A 25053-nucleotide genomic window follows, 5' to 3' on the forward strand; every position below is an offset into this window, starting at 1 on the left:
GACCTCTTTAAAGACCCTGCCTCCGGATACAGTTGCATTCTGAGGTCCTGGGGGTTGGGACTTCAACATTTGAATTTAGGGGGACACAGTTCAGCCCATAACACCCTTCTTGTGGCGGAGCTTCTTAGCAGCCTCCTGTCTCTGGCCAGGCCTCAGAGGTGGGGGCTCCTCGAGGTTCCATCCCAGGTCTCCCTCTTACCCCACGGACTCCCCCTGGGTGGTTGCTGCCGTTCCTTTAGCTCCAGGTGCTCTCAATAAAATGGATAACACGCCAAGCTACGTATCTAGTTCCCACCCGCCTCCTGAGCTCCCGACAAGCACACCCAATCATCCCCTGACATCATGACTTGGGTCTCTCACAGGAACCTCTAATAACCTGTAAAACAGAATGCATTACCTTCTCTGTAGCTTTGTTCTTCCTTTTCTGTCCCTTGGCTCTGAGAGATGGCACCACCATCTCTGTCCTCAGCTGCCCAAGCCAGGAACCTGGGGCCATCTCTGACTTCTCTTTGCCACCTCTCCACCATCAATCACCAGTCCTAATCTCTTCATTCTCTCCATCCCCATTTCACCACCTGGTCTAGGCTCCGTCTTCCCCCACCTTGACTCTCTCTCCTGGTCTCCCCAGCAGTCTTGCCTGTGTCCACGATACACTCTACTCTGCTGCCAGATGAATCCACTTCCCTACTTAAAGCTTCCGGTGGCTGCCAGCTGGCCCACTTCTATCTCCGGTGACTCGTCTTGCCCCCTATTCCCTAACACTGAGCTTCTTGCAGTTCACCCCTGGACTGAGTGAGGGCCCTGGTGTACTGTCCCTCCCTCTGCCACTCTTACCTATGGAAAGGAGGAGAACCAGCGCAGGTGGCCAGGGACTGATAGCAGCCTCCTTCCCTCACTTCCTCATTGGATGTGTATGGGGTCCTCGAAGGGGGGCACCTGGTGCCTCTGTCACCCATTTGTCTACCTTCTCTTTCTCCTTCCTTCTCTTTACCCTCCCACAAGGCCCAGGGAACTGGGGTGAGGTGGGGCCCCAGACTCTGAGAAGATGTCCTTGTCAGGAAGGAGCCAGACTCTGAGCTTAGACAAGGTTCCCAACAGCTACCTTGGAGTGGGGCGTGAGAAGTGAATGAACATTTTTCAGCCACTGCCCTGAGAGACACCTGGTACTGCAGGGAAGCAAGGGCACATGGGGGTTAGGCCTTTTGGGAGTGGCTGAGACTTTGCTGTTTAAGGGGCTAATCAGCAGCAGGGCTGTGGGTGAGATGGCAGGAGCGGCAGCAGCTCTGGGAGACTGAGGGAGCTCCATTCTGAAAATGACCCCGGGCCTTGAGAAAGGGTCACTCATCACTGTCTTCATCCCCTAGCATTCTGACCCTCCTTCTAACCATGGCCTGAGTGGGAGGAGGGAGGCCTTAGGGGCCAGTGGGTGGGGATGGGGCCAGGGGAAGCCACATTCCTGGAGTGTTAATGATCTCCGGGCTGGGCAGGAGCTGAGCCCCCAAACCAGCTAAAAACAACAAACAGCTCCCAGGAGGGATTTGTGTCTGTCCTGAGAGTCAAGGATTTCCGGCCCGGATGGGGGCTGTGGCCAGTGGGGCTCTTCCACAAAGAAATTCCCCAGAGACCAGAAGCCCCATGACCTAGAAGTATCGCTTTGAGAACAGACCCCACCCCAGCCCTTTCCCTCCCCCCACTCTCCTAGGGAGGCCCAGTGCCAGGTAAGGGGAGGCAGCAGCCCTCCTGACATGCGGGAGGCATGAGAGAAGAGTCTGGGTGCGTTCCTCACCTGGTCTCTCCAGTCCTCACACCAGCCCAGCAAGTGATGCTGCTCTTGACATTTTATAGCTAAAGACACCATGGCCCTGCTAGAGAAGGTGCTCCTTAAACATCTGAGGGAATTAAGGGGTGCATAAAGGAAGTGACTGGCTGGAAGTCACAGAGTCATGCTGGGGCCAAGCTGGGGCTGGAACCTGGGTCGGCCTGACCCCAACCATGGACCTCACCTCTACTACGTGGTCCCCCTGGCAATGGGAGGCCATCAGCTGCTCCCTGCAGGGGTGGAAGAGGCTTGGAGGTCCGGGAGAAGAGTTCAGGCCTCACTCCCTCAGGAATTCTGGGGGCTGCCTAGAGGAAGAAGAGCCAGCAAAAGGTGGCTGAGGCCTGGCCCTGAGGGACTGTGGAGCAGCTAGGAAGGGGCAGAGTTCCTGGGGCTAGTGCCATGCACGCTGCAGACATGGCAACCTTTCCACTTGGCTCAAGCCTCGCCCCCCTATGAAGCCTCTCTGGGCTCCCAGGCAGTCCAGAACTACCCTCCCCCCTGCACTCCCCCTCCCAGTCCCCTGGAGATCAACAGTACGAGAATCTACCCAAATCCCTGTCTGCTCAAGTTCCTTGCAGTGGGGCCCTTAGTAAAGCGGGGGGGGCCTTCTGCAGAGTTCAGCCCACCCCTCTGTCCCGCTTCCTGCCCTCACATGCTCTTCCATCATTTCCTCTCCCTTTCCCTCTGGGCCTCCTGGTGGGCCTGACTCCTCCCGGATCTCCGGGTCTGGGCCTTCCTCGGGGGCCTTCCCACAAAACCCTCAGACAGCCCTGGCTTGTCCTCACTGTACTTCCGTACCCCTCTCGCTCCCACCCACAATCCATAGAGCCGAGCCCCGAGGCTTTAAATCCATCATTTATTGCCCACAGCTCATTAGTATTACATAAATCAGAGACTGAAGATTAAAAAGACACTGCAAAGTCTCCTTGGTGTGGCTAAGGCACGTGGGCGGGTGCCTCACTCACACCCAGCCCGGGGCTGGAAGACCACCTTGCCTCTGGTCTTTCTTCTCTCAGGAACCCCCACCCTGCTCCCAGGCCGGGGGCTCAGGACCGAAAACAAGCCAGCCCACAATCAGGAAGTAGAGAGGGGCCGTCAGGCACCTCCCCAGCGGCCGTCTACACGTCTTGGGCTTCTGGCCCCCGCACCATCGGATTGTTCTCTGGAGATGGGAGAAGGCTGTCCCCGAGCCTGAGGGAATGTCTGAAGTGACCAGGAGAAGGCGGGCCAGTACACCAGGCCTAGAGAACTGGGGTGGCAGGGGTGCCCTGTGTTCTGACACAGCTGGGACAGCTACCCCCTAACTGTGGGGCCCGGCTCAGCCTCCTCCCCAGGCATGAGCCAGTCTGTCCGCCACGCCTCCCTTCCTCTGGCCTCGGCTGAGTGGGGCATGGATGTTGGCCGAAAGTTTTCCCTCGTGGTGTTTTCCACAGCCAAGCCAGGGTTTATCTAGCAGCATGGCCCACTGGACCCCCACCATCACCCTGAGCTATACAGATCCTTTGCCAATCCCCTCCCCAAAGAGGAGTCCCCTTAGCTCACCTGGAATTGCATTTGGGAGCATGACCAGAAATCATCCAGGAGACAAAGTCAGTCGGTTATGAGATGCCAAGGCCGCAGGGCTGGGGCTGGGGTGGGGCTGGGCCAGGGCAGCCCGCACAGAGACAGAGTCGGAGAGACCCCATCTCTTCCAGGCCTCCCGAGGGGGTGGGAGTGGGGCTGGGGCTGTGCAGTTTTGGTCTCAAGGTAAAGTGCACAAGAACAAGACCCATGGAGAGGTGGGGCAGGGTGAGCTAGAAGAGAGCTTTCCAAAAGGGGACCCAGATGTGCCCAGCCTGTCACTGGCACAGTCATATTATGGCAGGATTAGCTCAAAAATACTTGACCCTCTCACACTGTGGCAACCTTTCCCTCCACTGTTTTGTTCTCCCTACTTGCTCTGCTTTCACCCTTTCCTGACTGGTCGGGGGCGGGGGGTGCCGCTCCTGAGGACACTGGGCGGGGGGCCCTCAGGGCAGCAACCTGCAGGAATAGCAGGGCCTGGCTGGCAAGTGGGGGCAGCAGGGGCTTCTGAGGGGGCGCCTGGTGTCAATGCCTGTGGAAGACCCATGTTACCGCAAGCACCCCTGCACTGAGGATGGTGGGAGCCACCGGTGGCTGCACCCCTGCTGCCCTGCACTAGCCTTCTCCTGCACCTGTGTCGCCGCCAGCCACATCTCTCCCAGGTGGAGTCACCAGGGCAGGGGAGGCCCTGAGGCTGCAATGTTGAGGGCTCCATTCCAGTTGGGGCCAGGTGAGGGGTCCAATGAGGCCCACGCTTCCTGTTTGTTTGCCCCGCTCCCCCCCACCCCTGCAGAGCCCCTGCCACCTCTCCTCTTCCCGGCCCACACGTGGGAGGAGACAGGAGCCACCAGCACGTGGCCCCGGAGGCCAGAGCACGGTGAGAGGTGGCACGCGGGCGTGGGGCCACACATAGGCACAGCCACCCAGGCGCTCTCCTCCTTCAGAACTGCCAAGTGTCTGGCAGAGGCCAAGTGTCCCCAGGATGTGGGCTCACACAGAAAGGCAAGGTCCAGGTTCTGAGGCCAATTGCTGGCCGTTCCCAGAGGGGCCTGCCCCTTTCCCAGTCCAGTGTCCACACTGGGGGATGTGCCTGGGATGGCCAGCATCTGAGCAGGACAGGCGAAGACGAGGTCCTGCTGGAAGAGCCGGTGGGAACCCCTTGCTCCAGTCCTCTGGTTCCGGACAGGGAGTAAAGGCTCAGAGAGGGGAGTGGACTTCTCCAAGGTCACACACCCCCTTTGTACCACAGCCAGGGCCTGCAGTTCCTGGCTCCAGGCTGACTCTCAGAGTCAGGTGCCTGGAAACCTGGCCTCTGCCCTCAGGCAGAAGACCCTCCCACTCAGGAAGCGGTGGGATGGGGCAGACAGCCCCAGGGGGGCTGGAGAGGCCCCCTGGATGGCAGTCAGCCAGTCTCCAGCTCTAGCCCCACCCTCAGCCCAGCTTCCAGCCTGGTGACTACAAGGAGGATCTTCCTGTAGAGGTCGAAGTGCAGGCCCACAATTCCAGCCAAACATCATTCCTTCTTGGGGCTTCTTGCCTGGAGCTGGGGTCATTTCAGGGGTCTCGAATGGATCAGCAGGGTTCCATGAAGGGTGACCTCAGCCCCAGGCACTGGGCTTCATGCAGAGGGATTGGTTCTGCAGGTTGTGCGTGGATGAGGGCCAGCCACGCTCAGAGCCAACTGCCCACAAAATCTTTCAGAGGCCGCCAGTGCTCCTGACTCCCTGGGCCCCCTCCTGAGGACCTCGGTCATAGCTGCTGGTTCATCCTGTGAGGTGTAGACTGCCTCCCCGCCCCCCCGCCCCCACCCCCGCCCAGCTCAGCCCAGCCCGGGGAGCCACTGGGCCTGGCCACCAGAATATCTTGAATCTATCAGGCCCGCTGCCAAACCCACCAGCCCCCAGGCCCACTCCCACGGCCGCCGCCGGCAGCTGCTGCATCTGGGCAGCGGCAACCAAGGCTCAGACTTGATTCTGATAAAAAAGAAAAAGAAAAAAGAAAACCAAAGTATAAAAGGATCCTAATTCTACCCCGTGGGCACTCTACAAATTTTCAGCTTCACACATAATTGTGCTGAGTAGAGTTCTGACAACCCCACGTAAGGCCCAGAAATGCACTTGATTATTTTTTATAGGAAATGTGTCAGAATTCCTCTCCCGTATGTTAACATGTGAATAGATTAGTCTCCCTACCTCTGCGGGGGGGCTCAGGACTGGTGGGGTTAGCTTGCCCCTCCCTGCAGGTGCAACCCCAGAGATTCCGTCCCCTCCCCCAAGTGCCCGGCCTGGATCGTGCTCCAGCCCCAGGCCGGCTGGCCACCACTCACAGCCCCTTGTTGTACACCACTGTCCGACTACTCGTGGCCCGGGCAATCTCAGGCTCTAACTGGGATGTCTCAATCTGCGGAGAGAGCAAGAACAGAGAAGACAGGTTGGGGGGGGCAGGAGGGAAGGGGTGAGCGTGGAAGCTGGGAGTAGCCTTAGGAGCACCCTGGTGCCCACAGTTCTCCCTCTCCGCCACCTATGGACACATCCTTCTTTACCGCCCTCCTGCCAAGGGGCTCACAGTATCCCTTCCTGTCTAGGTCTTGTCTCTTCCTCTGGCGGCATGTCTGTGTGGGTGAGCATCCTACACTCTGACCTCCGAGTTATGTCTTCCTCATCTCCAAGGGCCTTGTCCGCTGCACCGCACCACAGCCTGGGCCTGGTCACCACCCAAGGCTGCCTCACCCACACTCCTGAAATCCCAACTCCACCCTCTTGGACTCCACAGTCCCCTAGCCTTCCAGTACCCCCCTCACTCTCCCTATCCGTTTTTAGACCACGAAGACTTCAGACCCCAGACTCCTAACAGCTCAGTCTTCACTCCCTCCCCCTCTAACCTGGACACCAGGGGCCATCACTCCAGCTAATCCCTAGCCCAAAAGTCCTTCCAGCCCCAAATGGCAGAGGCCCAGCTTTGGAGGAACTCCGACAGGCCTCCACCTTCTCTCCACTTGAACTTTGTCCACCTATTGGAGACCACTCAACATTCACAGTCCCTGACTTGGGCTGGATGCCCACAGTGACCAGCAAACTTCTCCCTGCCGACCACTTCACCCAATCGGCTCCTTCTCCCATTCTCCACAGACAGCCACCTTAAACCATCTCCACCCTTCTCAGCCACCCCCACCCTCAGCTCCCCACTCATCCTGAGCACAAGAGCCTTCTTTCTACTTCAGAGAAAAAGCCAAAGACAACAGAAGGAACCTCTCAGCGTCCCACCATCAAACCCATAACTACCTGTCCACATTGCTCCACGCCTGCCCTCCTGCCACCCCTCCCCTCAGAAGGCAGCACCTCCTGGGGTCCACCTCCCCCCACACCCACTCTGGGAGCCCACTCCCAGACTGTCCTCCCCGTCTCCCACCTTTGCAGCTCACTGACTCTTGACCATCAGCATTTCAACACTGACAAGAACCTCCCATCTGATAAGACGTCCCGTTAACCCCATGTCACGCTCCAGCTACCGCCTGGTCTCTCCTCAGCAACCACATTTCTTTAAGGCACTGTCTCAACTGGCCTTTTCCACCTCCTCACCTCCCACTGACTTTTCAACCCACAGCAAATCTGGCTTCTCTTCCCACCATACTCCACAAAAATCCTTCTCTCCAAGTTCACTGCCGCCCCCACGCTTTGTGACATCCACTGGACACTTGTCAGGGTCGCTGGGGCTCGGCCTGGCTGGGCCCTCTTCCCTGCACAACCCCCCGGGGGTGAGTCAACCCTCCCAGTGACTCCCAGATCTGAGGGGGCTCCCGCCATGTTTCTGCCCTGAGTCCTGGGCCCTCAGGGACTGCCTACTAGACCTTCTCATGGATATCTCACAGGCACTTGAGCTCAACCCTAAAATCTAAATCACAACTGAATTCACCATCTCCCCCTGCCCCACCCCAGCTCCCCACACCACCACCCAGTGGTGCCCTGGGCCTGCCTTGCCTCCTCTTTGCTTCCTTCCCCTCAAGTCCCAGCCACCCCAGTCTGCCCCCACCTCAGACAGCGTGAGCCTTCCCAACCGCAAGTTGGGCCACCCCTCTGTTCCTTATAAAATGGCTCAATGACCCTGCTGCCTTCAGGGACCCAGTCTAGACTCCCGGGTTGTCTGGCCCCTGCCTAGCTCTACCCTGCCCCTTGGACCAGAGACAGCACACATACCTACTTATTTCAGGGCCTCAGATCCACTGGGCTTTCCCCAGCCTGACTCTGCCTGAGCCGGCCCCTCTGTCACCACCTCTCCTCCTCCCCCTCCCCACTCTCCCTGTTCTTCCTGGGGGCTTATCTTCCAGGAGGTCCAGGAGGCAGCTTTAGACATCTTCCCTCCTCCAGCCTGGGTGTGGCCACTTCCCCGGGCCCCCACAGCTCCTGGCACTTCTTAATCCCAGTTGTATCACTTGTTGCTGAGGTTGACTGTCCACTCGTCTCCCCCCTCTCCACTTTAGACGGCAAGCTCCATGAGGCAGCAAAAGTGATGTGCGATCGATAGTGTTCATCCCTGCATCCTCAAGGCCTAGGGCCAATACACAGGAGGTATTCAGTAAGTGTTGAATGAATGAATGGGAAGAAGGGAGGCAGAAGGCACTGGGAGGAGAGGGTTCCCCTGGAGGCTCTACGGCAGCCCAGGTGTTGGTTTGCAGCTCCAGGGACTAAGCCAGTAGGAATGCCTGAGCCCCCGCCACGGGACGGAGCCGGAAAGGGAGGTGCTACCTCAGTGAGGGGGGCCCGGGCCTGATCTCCACCCTAGGTAGAGTCAAGGAAGTGCGGGGCCTTTGTGGCTTGGTTCAGCTGAAACTGCTCCCAGGTACGTGCTCTATGTCAAGGCATGGCAGCCCTGAAGAGTAGGCAGAAGGTGCCATAGACCAGCCCTGCCTTCAAAGAACTCAGTCAGGCCCGGGGCCGGCACGTCAGAGGTCAGGCAAGAGGGAGCGCAGTGCGGACCGGAGCTGTGGGCGTGGTGGAGTTCCGGGGCAAGGGGGGCCCTTCCCCTGTAGTCCACGGTTCCCTGATACCCAGGCTCTGGCCACTGGAGAGGGCCAAAGAGACAAGAGCTAGGCTCAGGGCCCAGGCCTCTTCCCCACGCCCTCTCCTCCAGCCACCTCTTCCCTCCCCACCCCTGCCGGCCTCCGAGCCCCCTCCGCCCCACCAGTCCCCCTCGTCCCCACGCTGCCGCTGACACAATGCACAGCGCCCACGCTTAAAAATCTAAATGCTTTTGAAAATGTTTAACCTAGTTAGACAAATTAGCAAAAATTTGTGCAAAACAATTTAGGTATTTAAAATATTCAATGTTTTTAAAAAACTGGAAAACTGTTCTTAGCTTTCAGCTGCAAAAACCAACAAAATATAACATCCCAGCAATCTTACCATGAGGTGTAACATAACCCTTCGGGAAAGCTGTTAAACAGCTACTGAGGCATCCTGGGAAATAGCACTTCATTTATTCAAATGCACATATGTCAGGCTTTTGCACCATATGTCATTCCAAGCTATTTACAGTAATAATTAAATCTTAATCAACGTTTAACCTCTGTAAAATGTTTGAAGAATCCTAATCACCCTTCAGACTGCACTAATGAAGGAGAAATATATAAACATAAAAGGAAAATGATGCACAGATATCACACTGGAAAGAACAGTAATTGCAAAATTGTATTTCTTTTAAATATAATCAGTAAATGATGTAAAGTAAGCCAAGGAGTATTTTAAGTTAAGACATCTTGGATGTCAGAGGTGTGAGCAGCTAATTTTGTTCTGCTACCCATAACAGATGTAGCATATTTTATTTTAGTGCCATTATTAGCAACTTCCCATCCCGGCTTTCACCGAAGCACTGAGGCCCGCATTAAAATCGGAGAAGCTGCTCACCACCACGGTGGAGGACCACGGGCCAGGGCCATGGCCCACTTGACCCACTCGACCCGCTCCCTGGAGAGTGCTGGCCCGGGTGCAGACTGAGGTCTCACCCTCCCAGCGGGGCGCTGTCACAGACCCAGCCCCACCCCGCAGGCTCCCCACAGTGCTGAGGGCAGCAGGTAGGAGGGAGGCAGGGGGGAGATTCGGGCAGAGGAAAGGCTCTGGGGAGGGGAAGGTGGCTGCGGTACTCAGGAGCAGAGGCTTGGGGACAGAGTGGCATTCAAGGCTTTTTCTCTCGTTTCAATTTAATCAGCCCTCAAGTCAGATGTTTATGGCTGCCAACGCCATCCACCAGGGCTGGGCACACAGAGATGGACAGGGGATCTCCTCCATGCCCTTGAGAAGCTCAGAGTCTAGGGGAGGAGTCACATATGAAAGCACATGGATCCCAGAGAGACGAGGTGCCATGGAAACTGGGGAGGGGGTGGGGGTTACCATGTATTGATGAAGGAACAGGGAAGAAAGACTTCTCCGAGGAGGTAGGCCAGGAAGAAAATGGAGGATTTTGATTCGAGAGGGCAGGAAAAGCTGGGTGGATGAAGGGAGAAGCATCGGCTGGCCAGCATTGCTTGGCGCATGTGGGGAACGTGGCAGGAAATGGAGGTGGGGTTAGGACAGGCAGGCCCCTGTAGGCCACACGAATGTGTCAGTGGAGGCATGGGGAGCCATGGGAGGATTCTGAGCAGGGGCGGGCCATGATCCAGACTCTGTTTTAGAAGTGTTTCTCCGGTGGCAGTGGATGTGGAGGATGGACTGGAGGGTAAGTGCGGGGGCAGCTGTGGGAATGAGAGGTGCCAGGTCCTGCCCTATAATGCTGCCAGGGGGGCTGTGGGGACGGTGGCACTGGGATCCTCTCTGGAGAGAAATCCATAGGAGTTGATGACCAATCCCATGTGGGGGTGAGAGGGAGGTGTCGAGGATGACTGTGCGTTGGATGACTCCTAATTCTAGCTCAGGAGCTGGGGTGGCTGGTGACGCTGTTCTGAGGCAGGGAATGCGGGAGGGGGACAGCTCAGGCTGGGCCATGTTGAGACCCCCGGGTGCAGAGGGCTGGGAGGCAGACAGGGCGTGGGTTCTGGAGCTCTGGGCAGGGGTCTGGGTGGGAAAGGGAGCCCGGGATGTGTAAGCACAGCCAGAGCCCCCGGAGTGGGGGAGCTTGCCCAGGAGAGCAGATGGAAGGGGAGGGCGCCAGGCCTGGAGAACAGGCACATTTGAGGGGCGGGTGAAGGGAACAAACCCATGAGGGTGGCCTTGAGGGACCAGCCCAGGAAGCAGGAGCAGTGACAGAGGGTGCCACAGCATCAGGCAACATGGATAGCAGGCAGACAGTTTTCTGAGTGCTCCCAATGAGGGCTGAAAGGCTTCGGCCTTCGCTACGGGATTTGGTGACCTCCGGAGTCCAGATTTCCTACCCCCAACTCAGCGCCGGCCCTAGGCACAGACCCTGGCCTCCAGCCTGGGCCAACAGCTGGCTGTGCATTTAGACCCCTCTAGCCTTGGCTGGGGCTTGGGCAAGGGCAGCTCTCATGGGTGTCGGGACCATTGGGGGAGGACCCCGGGCTGCTTGAAGATCACCCCTCTGAGGTGTGGGGTGCTGGGTCTCCCCCACAGAAATCACATCCGGGCTCTGCTGATAAATGCATGTGATTCAGCTACTGGGTGAGGGCACCAGAGCACCCTGCTGCTTCCTCAACCAGGGACGGAGACAGATGGCTGTCTGCTGGCCCAGGGCGCCCCTGCTGCTAGGGGGGCTGACGGGTAAGCAGCAGAAGCTGGCTTTATGTGCCATGGAGGCCGCAGAACACACGGCGTGGTGGTCCCAGAGGCTCATGGGTGGCTTGTGGAGTGAGGGAGGTGCCAAGGCCCGGTAAGGGGAGTGGGTGCAGCGAGCGGAGATGGGGGGGCACCAGCAGCAGCCCAGTAAAGGCTAGAGGCCCCCGGGTAGTGGGCCGAGGGCAGGAGCTTGGTTCTGACCGCAGACAAGCTCTGAGGGGCCTCCTCCAGGGAGAGAGTGATGAGGAGAGAGGGGGCTGGGCAAGGAGTGGCCACAGGCGCAAGGGATGACCCGGCCCCGGGCGGGCAGTGGTGGGCAGGTGGGAATCCATAGGTCCCTCCACTCACCTGGCAGACATCTCCCCAGGCACCTGACAGTCGGTCAGCAGGGGATGGGGAGCCAGAGCCCCAGAGGGTGGGGGCTACTGGGCCCAGTGAGGAAGCTGTGGGCCTGCTGGGGACATGTGTCCCTCCCACCACCATGAGAAAAGCAGTGTCGCCCAGCTAACATTTCCTGCCCCCCCCACATCTGAGCCCCAACCCTGTCCTCCACACTCAGCCAGACACTGCTGCCCCTCCACACCAGACGGCCCCCAACTTTTGGTTGCTTCTAAAGTCAGTGGCAGAAAACACGAAGCACCATGTCCAGTAACCACAGCCTCCCCTGAGCACCCCAAGGCCCAGCTGGCCCCAGAGTCCCCTAGAGTGGCCTGACAGGGCCTTCCTTGGTGGTGCGGGAAGGGTTAACCCCGGGCTAGCCGCCTCCGTCTGCCGGCTCATTAGGGTGGGGGGCCAGAGTTAGGAATGCCTGTGGGGCCACTTCTGCCCCCCAGCCTGGGAGCACACACACCTGCAGCCAGTGGCCAGTGGATAGTTTACATATTTGAACCTGGAGCTAAGGTGCCGAGACATAAACAGGAAACTGGATCCCTGGCCTGTGCCCCATTCTCAGGGGCTTTTACCTACTACAAAGAACTTCCTCCTCCTCGCCTTTCTTCTGGTGGCTTTTCTGCCTCCTTTTCAAAGGCATAGGGCAGGGGGGCGGGCTGTTCAGTGTGACCCTGTGACATGGCTCAAAGCGGCCTCCTGCTCCTGGCCAGGGTTCTGCGCTTCTGAGCATCTGCAGGTGGTGGTGACATTGACATGGGGTCCAAGGCCCAGGCCGGCACCTCACAGACCCTGTGGGCCTGAGGCCCCTCTCAGGCCTGGAACCTGCTGGGCAGCACTCCCCACCCTCTCTCTCTGGGGCTGAGCCGGCCTCAGGTCCTGTTCAGACACATAAGTCCAGGCCCCATCTTTGGTGAAGCCGTCCCAAGTGTCCTGGAGGGCAGGGGTGTTAGGACAGGGCTGGGGAGCAGCTGAGGCCTGAGCCCGGTCCCCCTGGGTCAGGCTTCTGATGCCAGCTCTGGGCTCCCACTGCCTTCCCAATGAATGTCAGATTCCTTGGCTGGACCCCTAAGGCCTTCTAGGACCTTCTCCAGGTTCCTCACCTACTGGCTGCTCTCCATTTCCAGTACTTTGTATGTTTAGCCTTTGAGGCCTGAGTCCAGCGATAGCCTAATCTCTAAGGCTGCCTCCTCCAGGAAGTCCCCCCTGACCTTCTCAGACCAAATCCACTGCTGCCACCTCTGGTGCCCCGGCACTGATTTCCATCTCCTTCACATCCCAAGTCCCAGGCAATTCGTTCACTAACCGTCTGTGAATACAGCAGTCCCCCACCTCACCCCAGTTCAAGCCAATAGGTCCTTGATAAAAGTCTAATCAAACTGAACCGAAGCTCCCCAAGTGCAGGAATCCCATCTTACACTCTTCCATCTCCCCTGCGCAGTGTGCACCCAGGGAAGGCTCAGACCCCCTCCCCATTTGGAGCTTTGCACTGCTCCTGGGTGCCCCCTGGTGGACCAATCTCAGAATCATTCTCTGTCCTCCCATCTTTTGGGCTTCGAGGCCTCAGTTTCCCTGTATGTGCGGTGGGAAGATTTTCTACTTTTGGGGACTGAGATGAGGATAATATCAAGAAACTGGTGAGCGAGCCCTGTGGAAGCTTGGAAAACCTGTGTGATGCTGCATAAGGAAGGCCGACTCCCGCGGCTACCTTAGGGCCCAGGTCCGGTCTTGCTCACCGGCATCCCCTCATGGTTCACAAGGCTGAACCTTGCTTGTGGGCCAGGCGTGTCCTATGCTGCTTTGCACATATTGATGCTTTTAATCCTCTCAGCAGGAGCTTTGTAAAACCAAGCCTCCTCCCTCCCTGTCCTGAATTCAGCGAGGCTTTCAAGAAGGTCCTGGAAAGAACCAGGAGGGATAGGCTGAGAGGTGGCCCCGCTGAGGCCTGTCACAAGGGTATGTGTGTGCATGTTCGTGTGTGGGCCTGTGTGCACGCGCAGGTTTGGGCCGGGGGTGTGGGGAACAGGCAACATGACAGGTGGCGTTGGCGTTCCTGGGCTCTGAGTGGCTCTGCCATTCCCATCCATCCCTCCTGGGGGGTCCTGTGGGCAAACTCCAAGAAAGCAGCGGGCGGGGAGGCGGCAGATTTCTGACGGCAAAAATAGCCCGCTTTGGAGTTCAGTAGAGACTGATTAAACCAGTAAATGAGAAAAACCCCAAACAAACATCTCCAAGCAAAGTGGGAGATGGATTTGAGATTAGAGGGGAAGAGGCCCCTGATCTGGGAGAAGGTGAACATCTGTGGACTCAGGAGGGACACAATGCCCTCTAGACTTTGCCTCTGGCCTCACATCAGGACTGGAAGAGCAGGAGAAGCAGGAACCAACAAATACAACCAACATGCTCTGGACTAGGTGTTGATAAGAGTGCTAATTCTCAGCCTTAGGGACACCTATGCACTGAGGGAGGGAGAAAGGACTATTGACCCGAGGAGGTAGATGGGATATAGGAAACACACGTCCCCAGAGTCTACATGTGCGAGGTGAGACAGATCCTAGTGGGGCTCATCAGAGAGGACTTCCTGGAGGAGGAGTCATTTCTAGAACAGCTTGAATGTAGAACTGAGCCCATTCCCAACTCTTCCCCATTCTTGGTTGGGAGTTCAAATGCCTTCTCAGAAAGAGAGCCTCTCACAGCTTCCAGCCAAGCTGGTTCATCAAAGCTACCATTTTCCTCAGAGCTGGTGATGGGGAGTGAGATGGAAGAGGTTCTGGTGCCCACTGGGGTTACCCATATTCTTTTCCTATATAGGGAGGACATGCCTCTTTGTTTCTTAACTCTTAAAGCTGGAAGGGGGACCAAGGATAGGTAGGGGGTAGGGACTGAGAAGGGGGTGGCTGAACTTGACCCTCAGGTACCTCATCTACAGCATGGATGTGGCCTCTAAGAGCCACCCTCTGGGGCCAGGGTGAAATGTGGCTTTGGGTAGGTATGAGGACGTGATGAGGGCCTTGGTCTTCTTCCGATCATGCCTTCTAGTGCCCTGGACCCTGTAAGGCTGAGGTGAGGAGATGCTAGGCTGGGGTGCGGGGTGGGGTTGGCAGGGTTGACATGGGAGGCTCTGAGCAGGAAGCCCTGGGGGCCTCTGATGATGTCTTTTCTTCCAGTCAAGGTATTTGGCAGAAGCTGGAGGGGCAGAGGGAGGGTGAGGGAGGGGGTCCCCTGCTGAGTTGTCAGGGAAGGCCAACAAACCAACAACTGCAGGGCAGACCAACAGAGCCAACAGGCCCGACAGGAGACAGCCCTAGCTCCCAGTGAACCTGACTCCTTGCCTCCCACTTGGCACCTGCAAAGCCCGTGCAGGGAGGAGGGCCACACACACTTAGACAGCCCCTAGCCCTGCAGGAGCAGCCCAGAGCTCCCTCTCCTCCACCTGCAGCCAGCCAGAGCACAGAGCCCCTCTTTCCTGTGCCCCCATTCCAGTTCCTATTGCTGCTGGGAGGCCAGAAGAGCTGAGGGAGGGTCCAGGGGCTACCAGGCATGTCCCCAGGATGGTGAGGCTCTGCCCATTAACGGTTTGGCAGCATTCTCAAGTCATGCCAGACCCCGGGAGGTGGCTCTCAGAGGGCACACCCATGCTGCAGACAAGACACCTGAAGGTCAGCATCTGACTTAAGATCACACAGCCTGCTGTCAGCCCTTCCAACTCTAGAATTCGGCCCTGGTCTTGTGGTTTCACTTCTAGAATCCTAACGGGCAGAGCCAGGAAGAAACATAGTTCTACCACCCCAAGGCGGGGGAAACTGAGGTCGCTGAGGTTAAGACCCAGGTCATATGGATAGCTGAGGCTGAGGGACGCCAGCCAGAAGGGAGGAGGGTGGGCCTGGGGGATGAGGGGTGACCCCAGCCCCAATCCCACCTACAGGCAGGGCAGAGCCCTCAATGGCCCCCTCTCTCTCTCCCCATCCACGCCTCCCTCATCCACAGAAAAGCCCCACCTTCTCCTGTGGACACATTTCAACCTCACCAAATCAGCTAATTATTGACAGTTGGTGAAGAGGAGATTTCACTTTTTCCTCCTGTTAAACTGCTCCTAATTAGTTCCCTGTTACCACGGCTGGCTCGCCCGCCTGCCCGCCCGCCCGCCGCCGCCCGTTCACGCAGTAATCCCGCTGCACAGTGCCTCATTAACCTTTCGCTCCTCTCCTGCCGCCTGCCAACAAGATGAAGACAAAAACAGATTGTCAAACAATGGCTCCGGCTTGTATGTGCAGCCCTGTTCCCCAGCCCCTGAGCTCCCGGGGGGATAGTGGGGAAAAGAGAGGGGGAGCCCGAGAGGAATCGAGGAAGGGAGAAAGAGGCACAAAGACAGACAGAAGCAGGCAGGGACACGGGGAGAGGACTTGGCCAAGGTACTGCTTCTTGCTCCAAGGAGACATGAGGTTCATTAAACGGGATTGGAAGCGCTCCCAGGTGGGGAACGCTGCTGTCAGAGTTGGAGGGACATTCGCCATCCCCTGGTCCAGCCTCCCGTGGCAGCCAAGCCTGTGAGCATGAAGACTGGACCCTGGACATCTCCCTCTAGGGACATGGAGCTCAGTGTGTGTGTGTGTGTGTGTGTGTGTGTGTGTGTATACATGTGTATCTGGGGGAGGACAGAGATGACCACATTTGCTGGAACCCAGGGCCCCAATCTCCAGAGAGGGCATGTCCAGAAAGGCCACTACAAATCAGGCCCCACATGCCACGGAGGCCTCCACAATCCATGACTCACCCCTGGGCAAACCCCAGCACAGCCCTCCACTTTATTTTCATGTTACTACACCAGCACCTGACATTTCTTGTTCACTGGGTTTCTGTCAATCCCCTCAGCATGGAGGCTCTCTGAGACCAGGGGCTATGACATGGCCCTCCCAGGTACAAGAAGGGGAAAGCAACCCAGCATCTCCGGAGTGGGGAACAGAATCTAGGTGTGGATGAGTGACTGAGCCAGCCTTGGCCAATGCCCCAAAGCCTTAACCTGCAGGTCACAGGGTCTGCTAGGGCATACCCAATGTTCCCTGCATGGTGACGGGCCTGGGGTCTGGAAGAAGGCCAGCCCATACGCCCCTGTTCTCACACCCAACATCCTAAGGAGCTTCCCTGCCCCACCTGCTGGCCCACTAGACAGTATTTCCCCCGCCCCCAGCTCTGGGTTATAGATTAAAGGCACAGACACTTACTCCAGAAGGTCCTGTGAACAATGATCTCCCTGAAGGGTAGGAGGGCTGGCTGAAGGTGCTGGAATGTTCCTATGGATACATTAGCAGGGAGCCATCTGGGGCTCAGACCCAGGCCTTCTCATTTTATAGTGAGGTGGAGGTGGGCTGGGGAGAGGTATAAAATCCTTCTATGAGTATAGAGCTGACTCCATCATTACCAACTTTGGACCTTGAGCAAAACACGCCTCATTTGTTTCCTCATTTGTAAATAGGGAATAATATTGGTGCCTATTTCATAAGACGGTCATGTTCTGGACCCCCATTTCCCTTCCCCAACCAAGTGGGCTGCTCTACTTACTGGACCAGGGCCAGGCCTTTCTGTCCTGAGCTATGTGCATCCCTTCCTGTGCATTCCTCTCCATACCGCCCCTCTCCAGGCTCCCATCCCCATTTCATGGAACACCCAGGGAGTGAAAATTTCTTTGCTGTTCTCTAGTGGTTTCCCATCCATGAGCTTACTTCTCTGAACACAGAGAAACTTGACTACCATACACCTCCTAGACTGCTTTGCCTACTACACCCACCCCCGGCTGCTAATCTCAACTCCTGGTCCCCCTCACAGTAGCTCACTCTGTAGAGAGCCCCCCTTCCTTGAAAGGCCCTTGTCCTCAGGGTCCATGAAGGCACTCCATCAGCGCCCTCCCCCTGCCCCTGTCTGCTCCTGTCTTTTCCTGATGCCTTTCCTTCCTCCCACAATGACCTCATCCCTTCCTTGGCTTCAGTTCCCCCCAGGCACCAAAGGTTCCACATCTCCAGCCAAAACCTCTCCCCTGAGTCTGAGATGCAGACATCTAACGGTTTAGGTAACATCCCTTAAGAGTCACTGATACCTTGGACGTGAAGGGCTTGGGGAGGACTTAACACAAGGCACGCCCAGTCACCAGCACGCTGGCCGGCCCAGGAGACGCTTAGCAAGTGGTCGCTAGTATTATTATCTGCTATTTTCATTTTAAAATTAGCACCATTTTAATAGGCAGAAATACGAATTTGAAAAGAGCAAACAAAACTCTCTCCCAGGGATTGAAGGGAGGATTGAAGTTCTTTCCTCAACCTCTGGGGTTAGTGGGTTGGAAACTCCACACTGATCACTGCAGGCCAGCCATTCTAGAAACAAGTTCCTAAACTCTATCTCCAAGTACCCTAATTAATTAATTAGTGTTCCAGCTAGTACTCCTGTTGACAACCTTGGTGGCTCTTGGCAAGGATGGGTCAGCCCAAGCAAGTCCAGACGTATTGTGGCAAATCCCACTGGCTTCTGGGATGTATGACACGATCCCCATAAGACAAAAGCAGTACCTCGTTAGAGAGAATTAATTGGGAGGATGAACGGGGGAATGAGGTCCTCTCAGCCAACTGGCTGATGGCCCTGGTGCCATAGGTCACAGATAGGCTTCAAAACAGCCCATATGGCCCAGGCGGCCTGCATCCTGCTGGAGCTGATGCAGGTGGGGAGGGAGCACTGAAGGCCACGTCCTTACCCTCCTTTCTCAGAGAACACACTTCTCATGCAATGATGACATTCTTCCCAGCCTAGAAAAAAGCCTTGGGTTTCAATGAGAGGGACTTTGGTTAGACACTCGGAAGAACTAATTTCCGTGCCCTTCTAAGACGGGGATGCCAAGACCACCAGGAAGTGCCCTCCCTCCCATCTTCACAGCTTCCAGGCAATCTGCAGCCCTTGGCTCCATTCAGAGTCCCCAGACATCAGGTAGCAGCTCTTCAGCTTTCGTGGGGGGAGAAGTACCCCTGGCTTCCCGGGAAGGCTGGGCGCTGTGGGCAGGAGGGATCTCCCAGCACATATCACACACCAGGTTCCCCACCCTAGTGTGCCTTGGCCCCCCAAGACAGCAGCCCCTCCCGAGCCCCGTTTTCTGCTAAATCTCGGGCTCCATGGAGGGAAGTGACTCCAGTCCCCACCTTCCCAGGATCTCGGGGCCTGGAGGCTGGCTCACCACCTCCTACTTAGGACCCTGCGTCTTCAGTCCCCACAGTCCAGGCCCCTCATTTTCACATTTCCGACTTCCCTCCAGGAACCTGCCCCCCGTCAAACCTTGCTATCCCCACTCAGCTTACTCACCCATCTTCATCCCCACCCAGCTAAGATTCTGGGACCCACCGCTCCTCCCAATGGCTTACTCCCCGAATGCCCCATCCGGCCGGACGAAACCTGCTGGGTGAACCCTATGACTCTTGCAGCCCCCAGAACCTCTAGAGAGCCAGGCCCTGGCCACACCCACAGAGCTGTGTCCTCCCTCAGCCACCCCCTTCGCAGACGCCCTTCCACTGCCCACCAGGCTCCTCTGACTTCCTTGGTCAGCTGTCTCTCCCATTCTCCCCTCTGAATGGCTCCACGGTCCTCAAACCTCTCACCTCCCCCTCCTGCACCCTCCTCCTTCTTCTCTGCTTGGTCATAAGCTCACAGAAGCCATCAGAACAGCTTCCTTAACCTCCCCACCCCCAAACACCATCCCCAACTGCATCTGCCTCCCTGCTGCTGAAGTGGGGAAGCAGGCTCTCTGCAGCCAAGGCAAATCCCTAGAATCCCGGGTCTGTGCTCTGCCTCGCCCCCATTTCCCGGACTTTGCTCTCCCTGTCTTCCTCCTCCCCATGTCCTCTCCTTCTCCCCTGGTGCCTTCCCTTTTGCATTTTCACAAGCTCCAGTCTCTCTCATTTAAAAAAGGCAAAAATAAGCAAATAAAAGCCTCTCTTGATTCCACCTCTCATTCCAGAAGGTCTATTTCTCTGTTTTCTCTTGGGGCGCCAAGCCTCTGGCCAGAGTGGTCAGTCCTGCCTCCCCATTTCCTCACCCCTCAGCTGGGTCCACCCCTGGGGAGAGGGTTTGCCTTCATTGCCGGGGACCCCAATGGACACTCTTCAGCTTCATGGAGTTCAGCCTATCAGGAGCGTCTGCCCTGTGCATTGGCCCCCCTCCTCCTGGCCCCACTTCGCTCTGTCCTCGCCACCCTGGCCTCTGGTCCACGGACACCACCCCGCCCCAGGGCCTCTTTTCTCCACAGGCTCCCTGGCTTCCATGACCGTTTTTGGCCTTACTTCCATCCCTCTAGCCCAGGCCTCTCTCCTGGATTCCAGCCCCAGAGCCGACTTCCCACAGGACGGCCCCATGTGCACATTCCACAGGCTCCTTGGACCCTGCGTGTCCGTCCAACTCGACACGCCATCCGCCCTCAAACCACCCCTCCTCGCGTCTCCATCTTGCTCAGTAGTGCCTACATCTGCCTGGTTGCTCAAAAGCAGCGAGCTGGGTGCACAGCCTGCCGGCTCCCTCCCCCACCTGCAGTTCCTCATAATCCTAACTCTCCCTTAAAGGACCCACTTCTCGATGCCCACTGCCAGGAGCCTGGTCCAAGCTGCCACCATCTCTTGCTGGACACCCGCCACCACCTCCTGATGGCTCCTTCTCCTCCAGAGCTCCAGACAGGCTCACAGTCAGGAATCTGCAGTCCTCCATTGCCTAGCCCTTCAGAGGACACCTACCCTCTCTTCCTTGCCCTCCCAGTCCCCAGCTCCACCTGCCCTGGCCTACCTCACTCTGCTCATTCTCTGCTTGTGATGCCGATTTTCCTTGGCTCTATGCTGTGTGATTCCTCTCCTGAGAACCTTTACCCCAGGTGACCCCAGCCCGACATGTCCCCTCTGGCCAAGTCCAGCTCATCCTCCAGGGCCCATGAAATGCCACTTCCCTCTAGGCTGGGTCTGGGGCCCTCTACTGTCTCCTCCTACATCTAGCTGGACTCATCCCCTCCTTGTCCTTGCCCTTCCTTTGCTAGTCCCTGTTTAATTGTCATGTTCACTGCTCGGCCCTCAGCTCGGGAGAGGTCAGAGCCTGGACCTGTCTCATTCATGGTTCTAACTCCAATGCCTAGCTCCGGGCTAAGGAGTTGGCCCTGAATAAGTGTTTGTTAATAAACGGCCAAACCGCACCCCTCCCTGCCCTGCCCCCCACACGGACCCTCCCCACACTGACCTCTGACATCTGCGGGAAGAGGCTGATGGCCAGTGGCAGGGCCAGGCCGAAGGCTGCCAGGCACACAAGGCTTTGCACGGGGAGGAGGAGCCGGGGGCGTGCCTGCAAGAGAGCCGTCCTGTAGGAGGGAGAGAGGAGGGAGCTCCATGAGACCAGAAGACAGGCTGAGCTGGCTGCCAGCCACCAAGCGGGGTCCCACCCAGAGTCCCAGGACCCAGGCAGCGTGGTCCTGGGCCACTGCCAGCCCACAGCGAAATAGCTGTGGTGGCATTCTGTCTTTGGGGCCTTCCCCAGTTGGCGCCCTTTCCCCCAGGCCCTGCCCTGAAGGACAGTGCTGCTTGAATCCTCAATCACACATCACAAGTGAGTACTTGGGGGGCACCCATCCCACCCTGTGTCCAGCCTTGTGCAAAGAAGGCCACATGTGGGGGACACAAAAGGTGGCTTTCGGCCCCTGCCCCTGGGGAGACACACAGCAGAGAAGGATGGTCCTCAAAGGCAGCACATAAGAAAATACTGAACAAACCAGAGTAGAAGCCAGGTCCAGGGGAGGGGACAAACGGCACCCACATGCACGCACGCACACAACATACACGCAGCCGAGTATGGGAACAGAACACACCCCAATAACCACCTGGTCTGCTTTAATCCAAGAGCCACAGGGAAGGGCAGGGACTTGCCCCAGGCCACAGCCACGTCTGCAGGAGGCAGGCCGGACTGCTGCCTGCAAGTGCTACCGCCCAGCGCTGCTCCCAGCTCCTGTCTTCAGAACCCTGTGCCAGCGTCGACACCCACCCCCCTTGACAGGATTCCTGGGTGGGAGAAGTACACGGAGAGCCTCCCTCCAGGCCCTGGGCCCCTCAGCTCCATGATAAAGCAGCTCTCCAGACAAAGTGGGGCCGTGCCCACTGGCAAAGATACCTTCACTGTGTTGCCCAGCAGGGCTTCACGTTTTGTATACTCCAGGAGAGCCCCGTGGCAGAGACCCCCAAGCATTCTACCTGGGGAGGCCTGGGGTAGCTGTGCCAGCAGGATGGGCGACTGGACGATTTGCCAGAGAATGTTGGGTGGGCACCAAATCTGACCTCTGTAACTGTGTCGGCCCCCTCATGACTGGGACTGGCTCCTGGGATGAAGCGGATATCATCAGGCTCCGGCCCCTCCTGCTGGAACAGGGCTGGCTGCGGCCACCGGCAGGTGAGAGGCCCTCTTGGGGGCAGGGCCTCAGGCAAACCCCACCCCACCTTTACCTCCCGTGGCAAGAATCCCAACAGCACCTGGCCCTGCGCAGACAGCAAAATTGGGAGCCACGGTTCTCCAATTTTGGCGTCTAGGCATCTGCTTCCCAAGGCAGACCCCCAAGGGCCCCTTACCCCAGTGAGATCCCCATTCGGTTGGTACTATGACTGGGACTCTGCATTTCAAACAAGCCTCCATGAGTCTAAAACAGGTGATCCCCAGACCACACTTCTGAGAAACCCTGGCCCAGGAGGTTCCTGCTAGGGTACCAATAAAGCTCCAATTACTTATAAATTCTATGCTAATAAAAGGCCTGGACACAGTAAGTGCTCAGTAATTGTGGGTTATTGTTGCTGTTTTTGCTCTTGTTAGTGCAAGAAGGAGGGAGGATCCCAGTGACGCTGTCCTCTAGCCCTTCCCAGTGGCCCAGACCCCAAGACCTGGCCAGCTGTTGAATTAAGCCTGGAGAGGGCAGTGTCACAGGATTAAGAGCAGCAGGGCAAAGGTGCCTAGATCAAGTTGGAACCCATCTGACCTTCCCCTCAGCCTAGTCCAGTGCCCCCATCCTCTTTCCCTCCTCCAGGTGAGCCTCACCCCCCCCCCCCACTGGCTCAGCCCCGGGGCCTCCTGGCTTCCCTGGGAGTCACAGATGGTTGAAATGGGCTCTGAGACCTTTTCACCTGAGATCAACTTCTCGGGCAGGACAAGGAGGTGGGGTACCCAGGCTCACTCTCCAGACCTTCATAGGAGCCCCCCTGCCCTGAAGAGGCTGTGGAGGGCGGGGCTACCCTCCTGGTGGGTTGTGGCAGTGACTGGGCCCTCAGTCCCTGGTGGGGAATCAGAGCAGGGGGAATGGGATAGGAGGGTGTGAAGTCCCAGGCACTACAGACTGGAGGGTCACCAAGGGCAAAGAGGGGGACAGGGAGAAAGAGTGAAGCTCCCTCCCTGGCAGGGGAGGGGCGGGCCACGGGCTCCATCCTCAGTCGCTCCTGGGAGGGACCCCGGACAGCCTCCTTCCCCATGGGGCTGTGACCCTGGCCCCTCTCTCAGGTGGCTGGCCAAAATCTGCACTGGAAAAGAGGTCCAGGAAGCCCCAGGCCTGTGCCCCTGACTCAGGCAGCAGGCAGCCCCGAGACTTCAGCCAAACAGGAACCCCTGAAGTCCCAGCCCTGAGCAGGGAGAGTGAACACAGCAGGACGGGGGAGGGGAGGAGGAGAGGGAAATGGCAGGGAGGGATCGGAAAGGCAGCTGGGGGAGTTGAAATATGCAGATGGAGAGATGTGTGTGTGCGCGCGCGCGCGAATGCCTGGAGAAAGGAAAGACCCGGAGCCCAGGGAATGAGGGAGGCTGGGGAGCGGCCTCAGGAACCACGGGGGAGGATGTGGCCCGAATCCCTGCCCCGCTGAGACCCCACGGGCTGGAAGGCACTGGAAGGCAACCTCCAGGGCGAGGGATGCAGGGCTGGGGCGGAGAGAGAGCCGCCGCACCTGGCTCTGAGTTGGAGGCATTATGGGGAGGATGAATCTCCCAGGCCCGGGACCAACACCAGCTTCCTCCTCAGGAGGGTAAAGCTGGACTGGGAGCCCTCAGCCCCAGGGAAGGTGCAGTGTGTGTGCTGGAGGGCGGGTAAACCCTCGGTGCTCCCCCAGGGCTCTGGGCGGGGGGTGGAGGCTCCTCTGCTTCTGACTTGAGACTCTTCCTGTTTCAGTCTCGGAGACGGGACACCTGGACATGCTAGGCTCCCTCCCACCTCTCTTCTGCTAGCAGGGACCCCAGGCACCGTGTCTCCCAGTGCACCCCCATGAGGAGGAGCTGAGGCCAGAGGCAGAGCCAGGCGGCCGCTGCACCGCACAACAGCTTGTCTCCCCACAGCCGCGCATTCCCTCCGCACTTGGAGCAATCTTGGTTTGCACTCCATTAATTTGCAAGTAGGCTGCTTTGTAAGTGTTCTTTTGTCTTTTCCCCCTGGCTGTCCTGACTCCCTCACCCAACTGGGCTCCCAGAGGGGAGGAGCGGCCGCCCCCATCAGCCATCTCGGCAGAGGCCCTGCCACCAGCGCCCCCGCGGGGAAGGCTGAAGGGTGCTCGGTGGGGCCCTAGCAAGGGAGAGACTCCTCCCGGAGGGCGCGAAACACAAAGGCCTGCCAAACGAGCCGGTGAGGAGGGCCATGTCCCTGTTCCCCAGGGGGGAAACTGAGGCCAAGGGAGTCTCCTCGACTAGCCTGGCCTAAAAGTGCTGGAGTGGGAACCCCAGGTTCATGTTCCGACCCGGAGTCTCAGCGGGCGCTGCTACACGGCCCTGCCCCTCCCGTCACCCAGGCGCGCGTTCCTGGACAGACGTGAGGTTGGTAAGTCTTCGAGGGCGCAGACTGGGTCTCGATAGTGCTCAGGGATCCTGAGCTGGGCTCCTTCTCTTCCTCAGAGACCCTCTCACGCACGTCAGGCAAGGACTGACCGAATACCGGGTGGCCAGAACCAAATGGCCCACCTGTCTCCGCCTACCTGAGGGCCTTCTTCAGACTCTGAGCTGAGCCAGACACATGGCAGCTGGGACTCTGGGCAGATCCCAGGCCGGGAGGTTCAGAACTAGAACAATCCCACACAGCTTCCCCAAGCTATTTAAGTCCCCAAACTAACCATCACTCCACGCCACTTTCAGCAAACCCAACTCCGATGCCAACTGGAAAGGCATCACAGCAAACTCCAGGCCCAGGATTCAGTGGCCTTGAAGACAGAAGCCCTACCTTCCTCATTTGCCTGGTGGTCTCCTCTTGTGTACTTGCAGTCACTGGTGTTTGGGGAAAGCCTCAGTTCACGAGGCCGCTATGGACACAAGGGCCGGGACCACCAAAACAATTTCTCTTCCAGGATCTCCCACATGAGATTGGTTTTCCTGAATCCTGGTACTCAGCACGCCACACCGCTGCTCAGGTCCCTCCCACGACCCCCCCTCTCTGTGGTGAGGAAGGGACCATCTCAGGCTGGACTCAGGGCCCCTCATCCGCTGGCCCCAGTGAGCACACTTTGCTTCTGTCTGGCTAGACTCCTCAATTCCCCACACGATGGACCCACACCCTGC

General features: G+C 57.9%; 1 protein-coding gene across 13 annotated transcripts in view; it reads right to left on the reverse strand.

Annotated features, from left to right (window-relative positions):
* Positions 1-2661: 2661 nt before the first annotated feature.
* SFXN5 (sideroflexin 5) overlaps positions 2662-25053 on the reverse strand; it is a 109374-nt gene continuing 86982 nt past the window's right edge. For all 13 annotated transcript variants that reach the window (XM_081833677.1, XM_081833676.1, XM_081833687.1 and 10 more), the window contains 2 exons: positions 20737-20854; positions 2662-5782 (listed from right to left, as the gene is read on the reverse strand). In XM_081833677.1, coding sequence (XP_081689803.1) covers positions 5705-5782; positions 20737-20854 — 196 coding nt within the window. In that variant the 3' untranslated portion in view covers positions 2662-5704. The remainder of the gene's footprint in view (positions 5783-20736; positions 20855-25053) is intronic.

The sequence above is a fragment of the Leptonychotes weddellii genome, chromosome 10 (genome assembly GCF_054177405.1).
Source record: "Leptonychotes weddellii isolate Sample4059 chromosome 10, ASM5417740v2, whole genome shotgun sequence".
Lineage (NCBI taxonomy): Eukaryota > Metazoa > Chordata > Mammalia > Carnivora > Phocidae > Leptonychotes > Leptonychotes weddellii.